This window comes from Aricia agestis, chromosome Z, assembly GCF_905147365.1.
Source record: "Aricia agestis chromosome Z, ilAriAges1.1, whole genome shotgun sequence".
Classification (NCBI taxonomy): Eukaryota; Metazoa; Arthropoda; class Insecta; order Lepidoptera; family Lycaenidae; genus Aricia; species Aricia agestis.
In genome coordinates this window covers 18,810,047-18,829,870 of record NC_056428.1, presented here as the reverse complement: position 1 = coordinate 18,829,870, position 19,824 = coordinate 18,810,047, and the positions used below count along the sequence as shown (strand labels likewise).

At 36.0% G+C, this 19,824-nt stretch overlaps 1 protein-coding gene across 1 annotated transcript in view; it reads right to left on the bottom strand.

Annotated features, from left to right (window-relative positions):
- Positions 1–340: 340 nt before the first annotated feature.
- The window catches only part of LOC121739181 (homeobox protein caupolican), a 62,666-nt gene continuing 43,182 nt past the window's right edge, over positions 341–19,824 (bottom strand). The window contains exons 4-5 of the mRNA XM_042131530.1: positions 2,864–3,162; positions 341–2,634 (exon numbers count right to left, since the gene is read on the bottom strand). Of these exons, the coding sequence (XP_041987464.1) occupies positions 2,129–2,634; positions 2,864–3,162 (805 nt within the window). The 3' untranslated portion in view covers positions 341–2,128. The remainder of the gene's footprint in view (positions 2,635–2,863; positions 3,163–19,824) is intronic.

Sequence of the window (19,824 nt, the reverse complement as noted above, 5' to 3'; positions counted from 1 at the left end):
CTACTTACAGTGGCTCTATTACTTTACCTTATTTCAACAGGATCCATTTTAAGAGACTATTGTAATATTTTTCTATCATAATAATTATTTATAGGTGCCTACTATCAGCATAGCTCTATCACTCAATCATCTTATAAATCGTCTTACCACGTTTGCAGCCGTTGCGGTCATTTCTATTGATTCAGACTTCAGAGGTGTTCTGGGCTAGGTTTCGAGAATTGTAGAGCAAGAATTTTTTCGATGTACTAAATATGTAGGTACATCATTTAGTTATAATATAATTTGATAGTATTTTTGTAGTAGCGCTTTTTGCAGAAGTTGCGATAGTAAAACAATTGTATATTTCTGTATTAAATTTTATTGCATCTATTCACACACCTTTCAGGGGGCCGGCTTATGACATCTAACAAAATATACAACGCACATAATACGATAAAAAAATGTTCTTACAATATAAATAAATAAACATTTTTTTCTACTAGAATTTATGCGTTAACATAAACTTCGTTGTGACAATAATTCGTCTTCCGCCTTATCGCTAAAGGCCTTCATGTTGGACCACGATGGGTTCATGATTGCCACGATTGCGTCATCTATATGCACAATCGATGATGGGCAATTGTAGACGAATATATGCCTCTACGGGCTCGCAATCGTATGTCCATCGTGGACCAACGTCGGGGGGCCACATACAGAAAAAAATTATTGCGTTCAATTTATTAAATATTCAAATACAGTTTACTTACAACAGCGATGTATTTACAAAATAAGACTCGGACTTTCAGTCTCTACGATTGAACAAAAATATTTCAAGTCGAAACATTACGGGATACTGTACATTTTAGTTACAAATATACAAGGCCGAGAAATGTAGAGCAACCAGGCTGATGTTACTCCGTTTTAATCCATTTTGACCTAAACGAAAACAAATAAACTCGACCAAATTGTGTATTCTTTTGTTGCGTGAATGACATAATATTACAATTTGGTAAAATATAGCTGACAGCTCTGCCACACATTTAGGATGAAATGAATTGAAACAGAGAGACAAATCGATAACAGTATAGATGGTGCCATTGGTTATGTTATGAGCTATCACAGGTACTTTTTACACCGGCTTTAATTATATTCAAAACAATTAAGCTTCATTACATGTAACGATATTCAGAATGACGTAGTTACAGAATACAGTTAACGTTACTACTAGAAGTACAACGATTTAAGGGCCGTTTACATATTTACATCTATTTAGTTCGGGTTTCGGGATCTCTAGCCTACATTTTAAAAGAAATTGATGTAAAAAGTATCCGTTACGTCTATAGCTTAACTCGTTAAATATTTTATAAACTGAGTAAAATATATTTCAAACATAAATACTACTTCTCACTAGCTATTTCAAACGAACATAATATTGTATAGTTCCAAGTGTTGTTAAACAGTTGAAATGTACCACAGAATAAAGAGACAGAAGACAAACCTCACAATCTAACCTCGAGCGATTCAAAATAACGCAGGTATAATATTATTTCAGAGCAGTGCCGTATTTGAACCACACTCTGCGAGAGAAAGAACAATAAGACGAGGTGACAGTCTGTCTCTTGTGATTCTGCGATACCGAGTTAGGATGTAGTCACCTGACTAGACTCTACGCAGGGTGCACACAGTGAGGACCGGAGTTGTCAGAACCTACTGACCTCGCATCAATAAATATAGATATAACTCGAACCATAAGATAATTTGGTACTATTAAATAATAAAGAGATTAAAATGGACGTTATGAGGCACTATATATAAGGAGAACATTTCGAAAATAATTTACACTCTACATCAAATTATAGTCTAAAACAGTGTCGTTTATCTAGGAAACATAACACAATAATACCTATTTCTCAAAACGACGCCGCCCACCGCGGCGGCACGCGACGCGACGCGGCGCGGCATCCAGCGTCCCGCCCGAATTAGCACCTAGTATTGTCGGTAGTCGGGGGACTGATCCACTATCACATATCTAAGCTTCTCTACCGGTGCATAAATTATTATCACGTATATATACGTACGTATATATTTATATTTATAGGGGATGATATTTACACTTCGCCGGGGCGGCTTATTGTCGGTGCGCTATCGGTCAGGCGCGGGGGGGCGGGGGGTCGGCGAGCGAGGAGGTGGAGGAGGAGGAGGGCGAAGGCGCGGGGGGGTGGTGCGGGGGGGCGGCCATTGCGAGCGAACGCGAGTACTCGAGCAGCGCGACGTCGGCCGCGTGCGGCGGGTACAGGCCGCGGTAGAGCTCGGGCCGGCCGTACGGGTGCGCCAGCCGCGCCGCCGCCGCCGCCGCCGCTGCGCTCTGGTAGAAGGACGCGGACGCGGGCGGCGCGGGCGCCTCCCCCTCCTTGCTCGCCATGTCGGCCAGCGACCATATTCTGGGCTTGGCCGATGCGGGAGTGCTGCCCGGGGCTCGAGACGGGAGGTGCTGGAATGCTGGGTGGATCGGTCGGTCGTAGGGCTCCGGGGACTCCGGTCCGCTGTCGGCCCGGGATTCGGACCACTCCGATTCCGTCCGCTGGCCCAGGAGGTCCAGCCTCTGCTGGGGTCGGTCGCCGTCCTCGCTCGATCCCGTGCCCGAATCTTTTCCATCTAGAACGAAAGAAAATTTATTTTACTCGTGTTTATTTACGAGTACGTATACAAAGAAAATCAAAGCAAGCGTCTAATGAACACTAATGAATAGACGGTGAAGGGTTATTTAATTACTGTAGCCCGTGCTTCATTGTTTGGATGAAGAATGTTTCACAGGATAGCAAATTACCTGCCTATTTTATAAACGTTAGTATGCCTTCTTAGTTCTTTCTTAAAACTTTCTTACCTAAGGCATCTTTTCCATCATTGCTCTTGTGATCATCATCGTCGTTATTGTTGTCTTCATCGTCCACCCGGTTCCTGGGTTCCCAAGTCATTTTGTTCTCCTTCTTCAGGCGACGTCTGGCGTTCGCGAACCACGTCGACACCTGTGTGAGGGTCATCTTTGTGATGATGGCCAGCATAATTTTCTCCCCTTTCGTCGGATACGGATTTTTCTTGTGCTCGTTGAGCCAGGCCTTGAGTGTGCTCGTCGTCTCTCGCGTGGCGTTTTTTCTTCTTGCGCCGTTGAGATCCATGCCATATCTGTTAACAAAATTCTTAGATTAGAATGCTATGTAGATATTCTAGTAAAATTGACGTTAATGAGGAGTGGCTCATACAAGGGAAGAAATGGTTTAAATGTTAAGTTGTTTATTCAAGAAACTTTTCCATTTCTTTTGTTCTGCCATAGTCATTATTAAAGTATTGTTAAGATGAGAGATGAATGCGGCGAGACGATATCACTGTAACGAAAACAAAAGCATCACTAAACATAATTAAATTCATGAATCCAACGCAAGATACAAAACACTAAACACATCGCTAGCAAATATGGAAGGTGAAATAAACAGCACCCTAAAAGTATTAATTTCTAAACATTCCAAGAAAATCTTTACAAATCGTGACCGTCCCTTCCATAGTCGGGAGTATGAATATAATTGAAATCTAGATAAATCGCATTGCAGTAGTATATCTTATCTCCAACACAGCACGCATTCGCAGACGCACCAATATTCAAATTCCTTTATTATTTATGCATACTCCGTCTTTATTCAATTGAGATTTAATACTTGCACGTTTCTTTGTGATTATAGGATCTAATATAGCAGCGATTCGGGAGGGCATTAACTTTTATCTGCCTTTTACGCAGTAATTGGTTTATTGGAAATGTGACCGGCATCTTTATTCACCGCCCCGTTTAGATTAAAAGCATCCCGAGGTTTTAAGATTATAAGCGTCGAGGACGAAGGTAGGAGATAATCCTCAGAATATAGGATGACGACGGCTGATAGATTTACACGAGTGTATGTGACGCGGTCCAGGAGCTCGCACCGCGCCGTGCGAGACGGATTACACACGCATCTGGCCACTAAGCCAAGCCGGGGCATGTCGACGACGCAACAATAGCTGACACTGCTCCGCCCGAGCTCGACTAAATCGGCAGCAAGACCGGCTCATCAATCTTCATCGAATCCGACTCAGACGAACTAAAAATTCATGGCACTACGCAATATCGATATTACGAAAAAGTCACCGTTTGTTACCGAGAAGGGTGGAAAATGGGGATGAGTATGGGAAATTAATAAAACTGTCACTTAAATCGCTGAAGTGACAGCCAGTGCCCCTCGTTCGGGCGTGGGCGATGCATTGTGTACTTTACTCCGCGAGGATAGGGTGCTTTTTCCCTGGAAGCTCGTTATATGGCTGCACTCCATTGTTAAGTTCGCTGTTGACTTAATTCTCACCCTCTATCAAATAAGATTCTCTTAAATAATACGGCTTTCCTTGGGTAGGTACGTTTTGTTTTTACTAATGCAATTCTATTCTCTGTTTGCTCGCTATCATATCATCGTGATATTAGGATTATATTTGATTATTAAGTGAGTTATGAGCTGAGTTTATAAGTCACCGCTTATACAAAATGTACCATCGAGGAAATTAATTCCGAGGCAGTTGACGGACCTACATCATGTGGTCGGCTTATGTCAATTCCATGTTAGCTGGGATCGATCGGATGCTACTTAGATCCGCCATCTGCCTAGGAATCAACCTCTCTGATAGTACATACACATTAGGTGCTTCATTTTTATTATTCTCTTCTTTCATTTCATAAAAGAGAACTGTCTACATAAAGTCAGAAACTTGTAAGTTTGTCTATCCGTCACGTCAAACGAAAATAGTTTATTTTTTAACGCGACGAAGATCGACAATGTGGTTTAAAATACTAAAATATACATTCACTATTTTAAGAAGATTCCCCATTTCTGGAAAGTGGAAACTAACTGTCGATTGTATTGATATGTTGAATAGATGTAACAAATCTTTTTTAGTTTAGTAACATTTACTGTTAACAAACTTACCTATGTAGAAAATCTAGACGCTTTAATGAAAATAATTTTTGTGGTCACAATTGCATTCAAAATTCAGTGGACAAATGAAGAAAAATATGGTTACGAATATTATGAAAATACTAAGTGTTTCATGGACCCTGGAGGGACACTCCAGGCGAGCACCTAATGCAGCTCGCACTCCACAGTTCTGCTTTCATAAATATTTTAAGCCGCACTTTATACATTTTCCAACAATCATAGACACTTTACTCGACATATACCGCAGCCGGCAAAAAAGCATTCATTTATCCCAGCGTGCCAGTTTCACAGCTTCCGAGCTGGGGTCGGTTTTTTTATTCTCTCCCGGTTCCTCCCTCGCCCCAGCGTTCAATTAAATCCCTATTCCTCGCCTCGCGTTTCCTACTTAAACTCATAAAAATGAAATAAACACAAAAATACAACTTATCTACGGCGCTTAAACGCCGTTATGTGATATTAAGATCTGTGATTGACCTTTATAGTGTTTATTAAAAGTTATAACGGGACAATGGTGGAGTAATGCATACTTCAGCACGCAGGAATTTGTTGCGTTTAGCTAATGGGAGATTATTCCTTGAATGTGCTTCATTGCGGTGCGGCGCCGCTCCGAGTATTTGTAAGTTATCTTCTTCTATTTCATTTATAATTTTTAGCTAGAATTAACATCATTATTTTTATCATTAATATCATTAATGTCGTCATCATTATCGCCAATTGCATGATGCATCGTCGACGTTTTTCAGGTTTTATAGCTTGAAAGCCTAACTTACGATATTTTCAGATTATCTTAAAATAGACGCCACATGCCAATATCATCACCATCATTATCGATACAGTTTGGATTTCGTGATCGGTTACAAATTACCTTCCAACCCAGTTAGCCCGGGTTAGGTTCCAGTATAATGTCACGAATTTTGTTCATCCGAAATGCACGCTTAGGTCTTTACAGATGTTATAAGGCGAATTTTACAATACTTAACACTAGAAAGACCGGAATTCAGAACTTCCTAGAAAGACCAAGAGCGGTCAAATGACCCATTGTATGTTTTTACATTTTTTGTGTGTCTTACTATCTTGCTTTTGCATTTTATTGATCATTTAATTATTTATAAATGTAACTAAATTAAATTATAGTACAAATATTCAATAAAATTATTTAAAAAAGCATTTTATAGACCTGCTACCGGTATAATGACATTATAATGGCTCCACAAGATTTATTGGTTTTGTTCCTGTATTTGAGCATAAAACACATTTTTTTCAGATTTTATATTTTCTCATTTTAGCAATAGATTGGTAAAGTTACTCTTATGTACAGTAATTCACGTCTAGAAGCCATGAATATCTTGATGAAAATACCCTATTGGAGGACAAAACTATTATTGGTATTTGGTCCCAATATAAAAATCTTTTATCACTAAAGCTTAAAAAAGTACGAAAATATGCTTTAGAAATGAAATATACTTGAAATTATATGTAACATATGAAAATGTGAATTTTTAGACTATTTATGTAAATAAAAGTATTTATACCACTTTTGTCCTATGAGTCATTGACAAGTCTATTTCAGTAAAGTTTTTTATAAATTTTAAATCAAATTTCAAATAAAATACACAAACAAAACATAATAATAATAAAAAATTTGAAAGAAAAATAAGACTTGCAAGAAAAACCCACTTTCTTTAGAAATTTTATTCAAGCGGTCAATTGACCGCTGCGGTCTTTCTAGGTAGATTGTTATTTAAAACTTGTAATTATTGAGCAATCATTAAAAACACGTTATCTCAATTTAAACTATCGAAAATTATTAAATGTCACGAGAGGAAAACGAATTTCACGCAACGGTAACGAAAATATCGCAAATTAAAAATGAAAATGCGGTCATTTGACCGCCCCGGTCTTTCTAGTGTTAAGCTGTTTCTTCAACAAGCGTTAATGATCGTAGGCGTACTTAATGTAAAACTGTAATTTGTATGCACTGACTGAAGTTCTATGGTTACTGAAATTATAATATATAAAAATTCAATATTATACATAACCTAAAAGAGCCTACAAAGGCAATCGCACTCTGTATAAACTTTTGTATTTTGTATTAATGAATTATGAAGCTATTAAAACTCAATTTTGATATTATGACGCTCTTTTTAAATAACTCCTTTTTAATACACCATTTCTATTTTAATTTGATTACAGTTCTAAAGCGCGATATAGACCTCAACATACCAAACCACTTATACCTAATATAAACACACCTAACCACTTTGTATATGAGTTTAAAACATGTCAACGGGTTAAAACCTTCGTTGAACAAGGTGGAAACGATAGCGTGTAACCGTATCCCTCTGACTATGTACCGACTATGAAAAGGTAAGGTAACGCAAAACGGGGCGCGGGTGTCGGGTAACACGATATGATTTCAGTGACATCCTCTATATACACGGTATATACTTCCACTCCAACGAATGGACGCTACGAACTCTTGGTGACAGTTTTCTATTTTAATTTGTCGGCGATTGTTGATATCGAGTTACGTTACATCGAGTTACATCTAATAGATTTTTTTACATTGTCCAACAAGGACTCGGCGTTTTTTTGTAATATAAAACGGTTTTAGACTAACATTGTTTTTGCTAACCGGTCGCAGAGGTATTATTTTACGTATTTTTTTTCACAAAGTTTGAAACTTATAGATTAACGCTCATTACAGAGATGCCGTAATTTACCGTTTTTAGAGTCTTATTAATTTGAATTTGAAAGCTATAAAATTATAATAAAAATACTTACAGCAATAATCTTCAGCATATGAACATTCCTTTCTCCGTTATTAATTTCCTATTTTTGTTTATTATACTCATGATAATTATTATTAGCTTCCAAAGTAATACCCATTTATTTAATTTGAAATTAATTTTTATTCAGTATCTCCCTAGTATTTACAAATTACGTTTATTTGAAACACAGGTCGACAATTTCAGTAACTACATATTTGCCGTTTGAATGTTTTTACGTAAATTTTGAACTAAGATAAGTGAAAAAAATGGATTTTGGTGCGATCTCGGCAAAAGGGATTTGGTGCGATCTCGGCAACGCGGCAAATGTACGGTCAAGGTCGTTTGCTCAGGGGATGGCCTTAAGGGGCCGGGTACCATTGAAATTCTCATACATACGTAATACCAAAATCATTTTCTCATAAGAAAATATTTAACATATTTGAGTTATTTTTCAGCTTAAAATAGTAATTACCTAGGTTCCTGCGTAAAAATTTACTACAAAATATTTAAACATGAAAAAAAATATTTAAACACAAAAAAATATTTTTTAGTGTTAAAATATGTTGCAGTAAATTTTTACGCAGGGACCTACGTAATTACTATTTTAACCTGAAAAATTATTCAAACATGTTAAATATTTTCGTATGAGAAAACGATTTTGGTATTACGTTTGTATGAGAATTGCGATGGTACCCGGCCTCTTAAGTGACATACAAGGCATAAATAAGAATGTAAAAGCTACAATCATGCATTTACATTAGCTCATTACACCTTTTAATTCTGTCTAAAAAACATTAGTGTTAACCACACCGGTTCGGTCACGTAATGAAAGAACAAGATTTCAAACAGAATAACCCGAGCATTGCCGTGCTATAACTTAATGAGTTGGTAAAAATGTTATCAGATCGTTGTAATTATGCCGCGGTGACACGCGAACTCTGAGGGGGTAAGTACACACCACCACCCGTTATGGTGAACCACTGGGTATGCCGTATGATGCTGTAAAAAACACAGCAAGCGATGAATTATGACGCACATATTGGTGTGTTACCGGTGTGTATAATGTCCAAATTTTACGCTCAAAAAACAAAAAAAATGAAAATGGTTGAGCAATAATGGCCTGTCTACCACAACGAACATAATTTTTAAACTGTGTTTAACAAGCTGTGTTCACTTTCAGTTGAAAAATGGATGATCATCACAGTCCTATTCACCACAGTGAACATTTAATCTGTACATTTACGGAACTCCTTACACAGTAGATAATCAATAACATCAAATTACCATGATAAAAATGCAAAAAGGGGCTGGTAATTATAGCTAAATAGTTGACCAATGGCAAGGGGAGCGAATAGGCGTTGGGCGTAGACGGTGTCAACCATGTTTGATTTGATCAACGTAGATACGAGTATGGTAATTACGGTGAAATTACGTATGGGCGTGAAGAAAACGTGTTATGAGATTTGTGTTATAAGATCTCGCTTAATCGAGCTTCTGGTGAATGAACAGTAACTTAATGGTAAAAGGTGTTCAGTTTAAAAGTACAAAATAATAAGTTAAGAAATATTATATTTAAATTGACTTCTAAAATGTTAATCAATTTGTTCACTATGAAATAATTCATAGTCTGAAAATTCACCTTAGAGTGAAATTGCGATTATTATTATGTTTAGAAATGTTAAACCAAAACAAATCTATCTATAAGCTAATTTCATCTCACGTCACTGTAGTAAAGTTACTTCCAGGTCTTAAAAAGAAATATCAATATTTATCAGAAATATCTATCCTCAATCTATTCTTATCTGCAGCTACAACAGATGTCGTCTCCGTCAAATCGATTACGTTCTTAAGTATTCGTTGATCGTTCATTAGAGAAAGTGGGGTTAGTGAAGTGACCACCCACAATGGTAGTGCCACATTAATATTATGGTAATAACACAGTAACATAATATTTCTCGAACTCCAGGGTCATAGTTCTGTTGGAAGAGTCACCTATTGATAATTAAGTAAATTGTTACTTATTAGCAATCGATTATAGCGATTCATCGTAAGAGAATTACTGCGGGGCTGAAATGGTCGCTTTGAAGGATCATGATATGAATCATAACATGATTCATTTTTCTAAAATCGCAAAATGCAACTCTGCTTGCAATTCTTTTCTGTATTTTTGTACTGATTTGATATTTGTCAGTTTTGACAATTCATTTGCTGAATTGATTGAGAGGAATTGCTAAGTGTGACCATTTTAGCCCCGCTGGTATTAAATATTTTAAAAGGAGAGTATATTTTAGGAAGCCCTCATAAAAACTATAATTACCATGATATTATATTACATGTAAAAAACTTTAGCACTAAACTTCATGCCCTTTCCTATAGCAGCTACGAGTACATCAACTCGTTAATACACAAACTCTACATCTGACTCTATATTAGTTTAGTATAGTAGTTTAGTTTAGATTTCTTTGTTAAACATTATTTTTTCTAAAATTCTATGTAAAAATCAGAAAGCTCGTTAGTAAGTCATGTTAACAATCAAAACGTTGCCAACAATTATATACAAGAACATTTCGTTCAAAACATCAATTATTTTGTTTTGACACTTTGTATCTTGAGCAAATTATTTTTCTGTCCGAAGTCGTGACCTATACGACGCGTCACTAGTTCACTACGCGATAACAATGCAGACATGCATACTTTTAATTAATTTGTATACACATGTGTGAACGTGTGTGGGCACTTTAATTACCTAATTTGGTGCATATTCGGTGTATATCTTATCTCCCTTATATATTTCGGTGACCCTACGAAGGGTGTCTACTGTCTAATGCTAAACACCGGTTAAGTGAAAACGGCTGGTTTATTATAATTAGTTAAACTATTGTTGTTTATTTTTAGAACTGGGACGATATCAGATACATTAATTATGGAATACGTTGCACGTTAAATACTGATTTTTCAATTGTTTAATATTTTAGATTCTTTCTCTCTAGCTCAAAGTCCGCTTTCTTTGTCAATCATGTGACTTTTTTATAATATCACACAATCAAACCTTGCTTTACTTGTTACTCCCTCTACAATCCGTCTAGACTCTAGACATATGATTTTTATACAATATCGGATTCTGTTAAAGCTATGCCTTAAAAAATTAAAAAAATATAACCCTTCAAAAATCGCAAAAATGAATGCCCCGTACCCCGCCAATCCACCGACCATAAAACAAATTTGAAAGATCTTTAAGATAAAATAAAAACGTAGAGGCATAGACTCACACTTCCTGAAGATATTAAAAAAATAGATACGCTCTATTTTGAAGGAGGAATAAGCGGACTACGTTACCTCGATTTACTGTATCTGTCTCTGTCACAATAAGCGTGCCGGCGCAGGATGAAGCGTGATGGCAATATTTTCTTCGTTTAAATTCCAATTTCCTACTGCACCCGCGTTCCCTCTTAAAATTATTTTAAGGTAAAGGTTTTTTGCCATAGACTATCGCTTTTTTAAAGTGCGATATAATGTTAATGAAAAATGTTTTTTTTTTTCTATTTTTCGGACCATTTAAACTTTGGATATCGTACGAATTTTGCTGATGTACAATTATTCCTTTTTGTCTTTACATACTCCGATATAATTGTTTTTAAGGAGATTCTCTTTTTTGTAGTGATATTTTATTATTATTTATCGCCAAACAAAATAAACTAAAGTGAAGAAGTATCTTCACTTCAGTCTCAACACCATTGTTAACAATAACATAATGTTATGTGCATGTATGTACTACAATAATTAATATAAAAGCTCCTTAAATGGTTAATAATTTGTACCTTAAATGGTTTATAGTTTTACTTTTCTTCTGTAGATAAAAACTATGTTAAATATATTATTATGTTTAGGTTGTAAAAGGGTTTGCAGATAAGAAAAATGAGTTCATGTATAACATGTGTATTGTATACAGGTATACATTATGCTGAACGTATTATAATTATATCATTAGCTACCAGTCCCTTTCCTTATTAATTACTTCCGTTAGACAAGGGTGGAAAGATATGCTATCACTGTCTAATAAATTCAAAGCAAATGTATATATTCGACAGGTCATTAGAATTAGTAAGTGTTATCTTTTAGCATACTGTGTAATGTGTTGTGTTGCTTATCTGTGACAAGTTTTTACTTTTTGTATAAGAAAATTTTATATTTTAGCTTTATATTTTTTTAAATTTTGCATTAGGTAATCTTGGCAATATTTTTGTACAATTAGTTTTGTAAATATTCTCTTAATCATGTACCTTGTAAATATTATAATTATAATTTATAATAAATTAAAAAAATAAATTATTACAAATAAACTAAATTATACAAATAAGTTAAAGGGCCTACGTAGTTGATATTTTGCTCAGATATAGTGTCACTATAGAAGAGTTTGTAGGCTATTTTTTTGTAATATAAACTCAGGTGACGATGTTTACTCGCAAACTCCTGCTCAAGCGAAAAAGCGGGCAACTAGTATGAGCTCTAGTGCCAATAACTGGGTGTATAATTCTACGCAAGCGAAATATCTGGCTACTATATGTATGTTCGTCTGTTCGTGGCGCCACCTACTACGATAGTGGACCTCACAAGTCGCGGCACATACAGTTGGTGAAAACTAAGTGTCGTCGCGCCGGGTCGCGTGTTATCGGGGTCGGCTATTATTGACATATTAATAAGAACATTGAATTTTAACATTCTGGGAGGTATTGTTTCGACATCTAATTAGTGTAACTCAAAGATTGATGTGAATTGGTAATGAGCGTAGAATAGCTAGAAAAGTAAATGACTGATTGAATAAGTTTAGTTTATCTTATGATTAAGAATCAAAATATGAGTGTGTTACTGTAGTTTTGAGTATTTTTTTTAACTTTTCTGTGGCTTTTGTATTCCGACATAAACTGTACTAGATGATGAACATTCGTTCATCGCGCAGGAACTGTAAGTTGTTAGGATTAGAACCAATAGCATCGCGCTGAGCGATGTCATGGAAAAGTCATGTCAATGAAACGATTCTATTGGTTTTCAAAAACACATTCCTCTCAACACAGCTCTGCTCAGCTATGGTGGAAAAGCAGCCTAAAAGTTTCCATATTATGTCCTTTCCGGAACTCAAATCATCTCCATACCAAATTTTAGTAAAATTGGTTTAGCGGTTTGGGCGTGAAGAGGTATCGTAGGCGACAGATAGACATACCCACGACGGATAGACAGACAGTCAGACACACTTTCACATGTATCGTAGTAAGTAAACGATTATTATTTTTACGCCTAAACATCTACATAAGCGGTAGAACATGTGCTCAAAATATTCGTTGTCGTTTTAAGTTTTAACCGCACCTTATATAATATCGGCTGGAAACCGGTACATAATATGCGATCACAGGCGCCGACGCCGAACCACTGAACACGAATTATGATGGACCAGCGCGCAAAAAATGTACGCCTTTACCGCGCACAACATTTTAACACTGCGCAATTTTAACCCCCGACGCGATGGACCTTAAATATTTTCTATAGGTTAAAAAGGTGAAATTTGACGGTGAGTTTCCTGGCATACTACCAAGTAAAGTTTATATAAATTATTACTGAAGTAATCACACAATATAGTACGTTTATTATAAATTGAGTGTGGTTTTTAATGGTAAGTACGAGTATCTTCATTCTTCAGCTATATGGCATCAGGCATGTCATACTATTTTTTAGTCAAGTAACACTTACAATTACAAATTTAAAACTTGTATCAGATTTATAACATGAAATTGAAAGTCGTTATTGTATACGTAATACGACCAAACTTTTAGAAAAATGCAGTAAAAGATTGTCAGTCATCATTTCTTTCAATCCATTATAATACGTTTGCTTTTCCATTTCAAATAACGCATAATTTATAATAAGAAATAGATTACAAATTGATAGCAATAATTGTCTTTTTGCCGTTATTTATGCTATTATAGTACTGTTGATATCTGTAGTACAATCGACATCACTAACCTTTCTCACAGTGACAGGTTTTTTCAACGTTATCTAATAATTGACAGGCTGTGAACTTTTTACAATTGAGAGAGGAATTATCTGGTTTGCTAATGTTCTAATTTATAAGTCAACACAGCTGTTGATTCTTTTACATTTGCCTTGATGAATCGGCTTAAGTGAAAAGTGAAGTAGAAATTATGATGCTCTTTCCTTATGATAAAAATATGAAATTTTAAAATTTTTAAACAACGAAATCATTAAAAAATATTTTTATTTAATAATTTAAGGATGTCCATAAAATTATGTTACTTAATTAGCAATTAAGTAGTGCTATCCTTGGGTTTGTGGGATGAATGTTGATTTACTCTACAGATGACTTTGAGGCAGAGGCAGTAAGTTGTCACCCCTTAACATTCTGATAATTTTTCACAAAAGTTTTTAAAACTCTTCTCGACAATTATTTCATGAAAAAGACAAAACTGTCACTGCTAATTTGGTGATGTTGATGATGAAGTATAGTGTAATAGTTGATTTAAATAATTTGGTGGTCACGGGCGAGCGATATATTGTAAGCTATTAGTAGTTCAATGTAACGCGACCCCGTCACCTACTAACTAGAACAACGAATTTTTACATAATTCTTTGCACGACAGTCATTTGTTAAGTGTGTTCTTTGTTTTATTTCTATTATATTTATTTGGCGCATGGCACGCATGGCACATAATAGGCATGATGACTATTTTTTTCTTATTGGTAATTGAAATACCTGCCAAAAATAGAAACATCGGTGAAAAAAGACTCTGATAGCTTAAAAATTCACGAAGATATGGCAATTTAAACATCTCATAAAATAGACCTGTACGAGTATGAAATGCTCCATACAAAATGCTACTCGATTATGACGTCACCTTAGAGTAGCTTGTAGGCATCGCGGGAGAACTTTGTTCGATAGCTATTATTGCGTTTATGAAAGTGATTACATAAATTATCGAATAGTATACACATATTGTATTAAGAAATTTAATTGAAGAAAAATTAACTTGAATATTCAACTTTGAAGGGGCATAACAAAAAAATGCGAAATGAAGATGCAATTTCGGAAACACTTTTCACGAATCTTTGACCTTGTCATCATCCCTATTACATGTAAGATTGAGAGGCAGCCATTTTCAAAAGAATGGTGGTGAATTTTGTAAAAGGCCTTACATATTTACAAAATTGTGGAAGTTATTTATGCTTATTGAATTATAGCCATATACAAGGTGTAACATGGTGTAACTAAACAAAGTGATACTGCTTTAGGCCCTAAAGTATTATCACTTAGTTTTGTTTTATGGTAAGTATATTATGGTGTCCCTTGTATAGAGTTCACTGTGATGTAGCAGCGCTGACAGATGGATTTTTTCTGATTTGTATTAGCAAGCGCCCAATGAATTTTCCCGTACAAACGTTAAAAATAGTTACTCTTTCAGCGCTATTTAACTTAGCACAATTACGTGGGAAAAGATAATATATGTTTTATATATATACAGGTTATTATTTTGAAATGAAGGGACAGACGATAAGAGTTCCAAACCAAAGACAATTTAGTTTTTACGGATTCCAAGGTGGCTTGGTACCGACTACCTTACCTTACCAACGATGTCCCTACAAAATTAATAGAAATCGACTTTATATTTTGATAATGTTTTCTTTACTTTTAATGATTATTAGCTTGCCTACAGTAGATTTAAGTCTGTCTAAAATGTTTTTTCCAAACGGGAAAATTTTGTGGTTTGTGGATATCAGAATGAGTAAATGCAATATGTACTTGTTGCTGAGTAATACCATGTAATACCACGGCACCTAAGCCATCTAAACCACAAGCTTATACAACGTACAGAAAACACCGTAATATAATGATAGTATACAGATTTGTATAATGGTATACCGTATACATATACCATAAACGAGATACGGCCGTATAGGTGTCGCCCAAACCACGCCCGCTGTTCACTTCACTTCACAACTTAATGAAAACCTGTGGGTGTAATCTGTTCGTTTTAATGTTAAACGTTATTTTGTTTCTGTTCAAAATATATTACGTATTAAATAACAGGTAATAGTGAATTACCAGCTACTATTATTTTAAAGCTACTTTTATGGAAAAAGTTGCTGGTTACAACTACTGCCGAAAAGATATGATTGAGTAGTCTGGTTTTTCGTCGAACAGAATCTCGTCCCAGTGGAAGAGATTAATTTTAATATTGCCTTTGCAATGTCGGTCCTAAAAAAACGAATGTAGAGTTCTTGGATATGCCGCCGCGGCGTTGACCGATAGGAAATAGGAAAGAGGAAGCTCCACACGCCGCCAGAATACCATACCCCGGTCAATTACTCCGGCTCACGTGTCGCTTAGTATGCGCCGCGCCTACACTTTATTGTTCCATAGATCGGTAATACACGGAGGACTGCCACTTTGCGCTGTAAATTGTTGTCTGTACACGTTCCTTCGAAAGCTGTGCGCACACTTTGGACTTTACAGTGATGTGGTATGAAGGTGTCGAAATGTTAAAGCTGAACAATCTCCATTTATAAGGTAGCTACTAGCTTTTGCTTTGGATGAACCTAGACTTAAAAAACAAGAGCTAAATACCGCTTAGATCATACCAATGTCAGTCGTCTAGGCATAACGATACCATTTACAGAAATCTCTTTACATTTGTTCTCAGTGTTGGGATTTGAATTTTTTAGTTATAATTTTAACTCTCGAATATTTTTATGAAGTTTTACTTTTCTCAAGTTCACTGATGTAATGCTCGAATCTGAGGGTAACAGGCGAATGCTCGTTTTCGTAGCTCGTAGTGTGTGCAGGGCCTGCGGACATCAATAGTCGGCGGCGGTGCGAGGGACCGGTGACGTAATGTCCGGATGACCACACAGCGCAGTGCCGCTACACTGACGCATCGCTTTCCTCGGACGCGACGAGGCGCGAAAAATGTCTACAGAACTTGACACATAGTTTCCCTCGACCTAGCACTACGCAAGTTATTTATGACTATCTGACACAATATGGTTTTTCTCGACCTCAAATTAAAATATGTCTACAGCACTTGAGGACTCTATTACTATGACCAATGGTTTTTCTCTCGTCGAATACTTTTTGACAGATAATAATTATTATTGTGCTAAATCTCTTGATAAAAAGTAGAAACTAGAAACTGAACACTGTTTACAAAGAAACGATTAGATGAATAATTGCTCGCGTTACAACTTTTGGAGTCGATGAAGAGATCGAAATGAATCAAAATCTTTGCAATATAAGCAATGCAGATTTCAATTTCAATATTCAGTGCAAATTAAGCAACTACAGCAACATTGTATGGAGCATTCATAATGAGCAGTTTACTTTAATTTTATTAATTTTAAACTACCTACACTAAACTTTGTTGGAACAACTCTGTAAAAAGGCTTCAAAGGCGCCGCTCGCTGTCGAACGACCACTCACAAATGTATATTTTTTATTATATTCTTGCTTGATTTTTATTTGATTAACTTTATAGCCTCTTGCAGTTTTTGCCGTGTGTACCTAAATAATTCATGTGATCAAGTCGTATTATTCCTTAAATACTATACACAAAAAAGCTCTAATCTTGAATACTATTTTTAGATACGTACTGCTTATATTTGCATAAGCTTTTAAGTACAGTAAAAGTAATCTGCTAGTGGCACAGAATACATATTAGTTTAACAACGGTAACAATAATAATCATTGTTTAGAAATTGATGTCTGAAAATTATACGTATTGACGAAAACCATCTTATGGCATCGGCCCCTAGTCGACTACAAACCTGAAGAAGCACATTGCTCCACAAGTGATTAATATCGACGTCGATTATGCCTGTACCTAGAAAGAGAACCTTTAGAAACATGATTTAACAACTGTGCCTAGGTCATTGATGATGATGATGATAGTGAACTGTGTGACCCAGAAGGAAGTTAAATCATGTCGATAATATTCTGGTCATAGTAATCAAACAGAGTTATGTTTAGTCACGCGGTAGGTCCAAAGTGGCCTAGGCCTGCTAGACAGTAAGATAACAATTAACAATAGATTGTCCTACGACCCATAATATTTACACTACATACTGACCGATAAACAAAATATGTATTGTGAATTATGATTGTTTGAAAATATTGGGACTACGTTTTTGCAACGTAGCGTCAAGGAAAGAAAATTCTATGTCGATTTTGATATCAGCCGCAATCCGCATAATTGATAGTAAGTTATGTAGTTGTTTTTTGTTTAACCATTATTCATAATGACATATCCATAGATAAAGCATTATAATAAAATTAACAAATTATTATATATATATATATATATATATATATAATATGGAGTCTTAGCCCGTCATCGTGTGGCCATTTTGTGCTTGTTTTCATAGGAGTAATGTGCATGTATTTTGTTTAATATTTATATTTGTGGATAATTTCGAAGCATAAAATTATAATCCTGAAGAGAAAGTCATTTAGTTCATGATATCGATAAACTTCAAGTAAAAATTCAAGTAAAAAGCTATGCAATTTTTGTAGCCAAATTATTACTTGAATGTCATTTTAGCACTAATGCCTTATATAGCACGAATAAGGGATTATTAAACTTATAAAATTATCTTTTTAGCTCACAAAAATACCGTTTGAAAAGCCCAAAAAAAGTTGTTAAAAACTTACGTCATGTTAAATCCACGTGTTTGAGGCATTCTTTGGCCGTTCTTATGGTTAATTATGTAGCGGAACCACAACACCCAACAATATCTTACATAAAATGTTCACTTAAAAAGCTTTATTAATACTTTTATTACTTATATGAAATATGCTGACCGACTCCTTTGTTATGACCGAGGAACTCGGACTCAACTTGACACGATTTTCACGCTTATACACCGATATAAGGCTCTCTCCAGTAGTCTATCTCAATAGAAAATCAATAAAAATATATCATACTTAACTCTTCGGTGCAATCATACTAAAAAAAAAGGAAACTACTTAAAAAGTGTCATAAATCATAACCACTTTTTTACAATTTGTCGTAAATTAATTTTCACTTGATTACAATTTAGTGAGAGTTTGAAGATAACGCTAATTTATTTACTCAGTTATCTAACCGACCGTTGCTTATTATTTATTACTCGCCCGCTTTGTTGTTAACCGACTTAGGGTCACAGCACATATATGTATATCAAGTCGGAAAGGGATAGTCACCATATCGTCTTTCGCCTCGTCGTCAACCAGGCGTCAACCTAACGTATGCACGTAACAAATGCGTATCAGCAGCTCCTGTACGTCAACTCGGCTACTACGGCTTGGAGACAACGTGCTTACGGCTCGCCGACTGCTGCCAGATCAAGCAAGGGTGGACAGAGAGACGTAAGCGCGGGGACGACGAGCCGTAAGCGCGGGAACTGCAAGTTGACCACGCATTGCATCGCGGTTCGGAGACTGTTCCGACTTCCGAGGCGAGGCGATTACGTTACGATTCCGCTTTAGTGTGCGTTGCAGTAGGAAGTTTCATACAAACAATATTGAATGGCTCGAGGCGATACGGTGACGATCCCTTTCTGAGTTTCGATTTTAGTGTTATTCATACGGTAATAACGTTCAAGCGCATTATTAATAATGTTTGCGATTGTAAGGTAAAGAGTAAGGTGTGTCCTGATTAGCCGTGACTCTGGCCGTGACAATAATAATTAATATCTATGGACGCTTCACACCACGTCAGTCTGGCCCCGTGCTAAGTACCTAAAGGACTTGTGTTACAGGTACCAGGCAACGGAAATATATTTAATACTTTTATACTATACGTATATTTAAGGTTTTTATTATATCATACATATATTTAATACACATCCAGACCCGGGAACATTGAAAACTTTTTGTTCCGTCGGCGGGATTCGAACCCGCGACCCCCGGCTTGAGCTACCAACGCGCTCACCACTGAGCCACAGAGGTCGTCTGTTAAAGTGGTTGTAAACTCTTTAGATGCTTGAGTACATATCACGACATACAATTTTCGAGAAACTCTTCT